General features: G+C 60.0%; 1 protein-coding gene across 1 annotated transcript; it reads left to right on the forward strand.

Annotated features, from left to right (window-relative positions):
• Positions 1-400: 400 nt before the first annotated feature.
• LOC104616151 (ras-related and estrogen-regulated growth inhibitor-like) lies at positions 401-886 on the forward strand (the record flags this gene model as incomplete). Its single annotated transcript, XM_010288755.1, has 1 exon — positions 401-886. A coding segment is annotated over one exon (486 nt), but the record flags the coding sequence as incomplete, so codon positions are not given.
• Between the last annotated feature and the right edge of the window lie 455 nt (positions 887-1,341).

The raw sequence follows: 1,341 nt of genomic DNA on the forward strand, positions 1-1,341 counted from the left end.
CCTGCTGTAGCAGCACTAACTCTCCCCTCGCCCACATCCGGACGGGGCTGACTGCTGTCCCCATCCGTCATTTTGCCCAACCCATCAAATTCCTGCTCTGGGCTACCTGTGTTCCTGCGCCAGTGGCCGCTGTGCGCAAGCCCCGGGCCAAAAACCTTCCCACATCCGGACGGGGCTGACTGCTGTCCCCATCCGTCATTTTGCCCAACCCATCAAATTCCTGCTCTGGGCTACCTGTGTTCCTGCGCCAGTGGCCGCTGTGCGCAAGCCCCGGGCCAAAAACCTTCAGGGAGATGGTGGCAGCCCCCCTTGGGAGGTTTGCTAGGTTGCAGCCAGCGGTGTCGGTATTTAGGAGACGTTGGGGCTCGTGGTGTTAATACAAGCTTGCCTGCCCCGGCAGGAGGAGGATTCCCTACAGATAGAGGAGAAGATCAAATGGGGGGACGGCTTCGCTGTGGTCTACTCCGTGACGGACAGGTGCAGCTTCGATGAGGTCATGCGGCTGTGCTTCCTCATCAACCACATCCACTCCAGCCCCAAGCGGAGCAGCGGGAGCGAGCAGCCCCCCGTGGTCATCGTGGGCAACAAGAAGGACTTGCAGTTCGACAGGATGGTGTCCACGGAGGACGGCGAAAACCTCTCGAAAGCTCTGAAGCTCCCTCTCTACGAGATCTCCACCCGGGACAGCTATGAAGAGACCGTGGCGGTGTTCAACACCCTCTACCAGGAGCTCATGAGACAGGGGCATTTCTCCCCGGGCTCCTTCAAGAGGAGGACAGTGTCGAAGCTGATGGAGAAGATCCCCAAGATGCAAGCCAGCTCCACCTTGAACTCCGCGGGCCGGAGCCTCAGCTTTAACTCCTTCAGGGACTACATCCCTGAGTGAGCGTCCCCGCAGCAGAGGCGAGAGCGGCGGCGGGGCCGGGACCGAGGGATAGGTTATCCTGCTGTGAGCCCAGGGCTGAGGAACAGACCGTGGGGCTGTGCTGGCTACCAGGCGTGCTGGCTCCCAGGAGGGGAAGGTTAAGAGGTGGGGAGGGTGGGATTGGGGTTCAACAGCCTTTTAAAGCCCACAGGCTTTTACAAATGCGCTTTGTGTCAGCAGGGAAGATGTTCTTTGTCCGTCTTTCTTACCCCTTGGCTCCCTCCTCCTCCTCCTGCACGCTGAAGTCAATACCGAAGGTGGTTCGTGGTGACTTCGGGGGTGTTGGGTCGACCCTCACAGACTCAGTAGTGTTCCAGCGGGGATCAGACCCGGCACAGGCACCTCTCTCTGGCTTTCCCCGCTCCCCTAAGAAAGCTTGCTGGGTCTGTTTGCGCCCCAAAGCGTGCACCCACAAC

Source organism: Phaethon lepturus, unplaced genomic scaffold, assembly GCF_000687285.1.
Source record: "Phaethon lepturus isolate BGI_N335 unplaced genomic scaffold, ASM68728v1 scaffold33606, whole genome shotgun sequence".
NCBI classification, from domain to species: Eukaryota; Metazoa; Chordata; class Aves; order Phaethontiformes; family Phaethontidae; genus Phaethon; species Phaethon lepturus.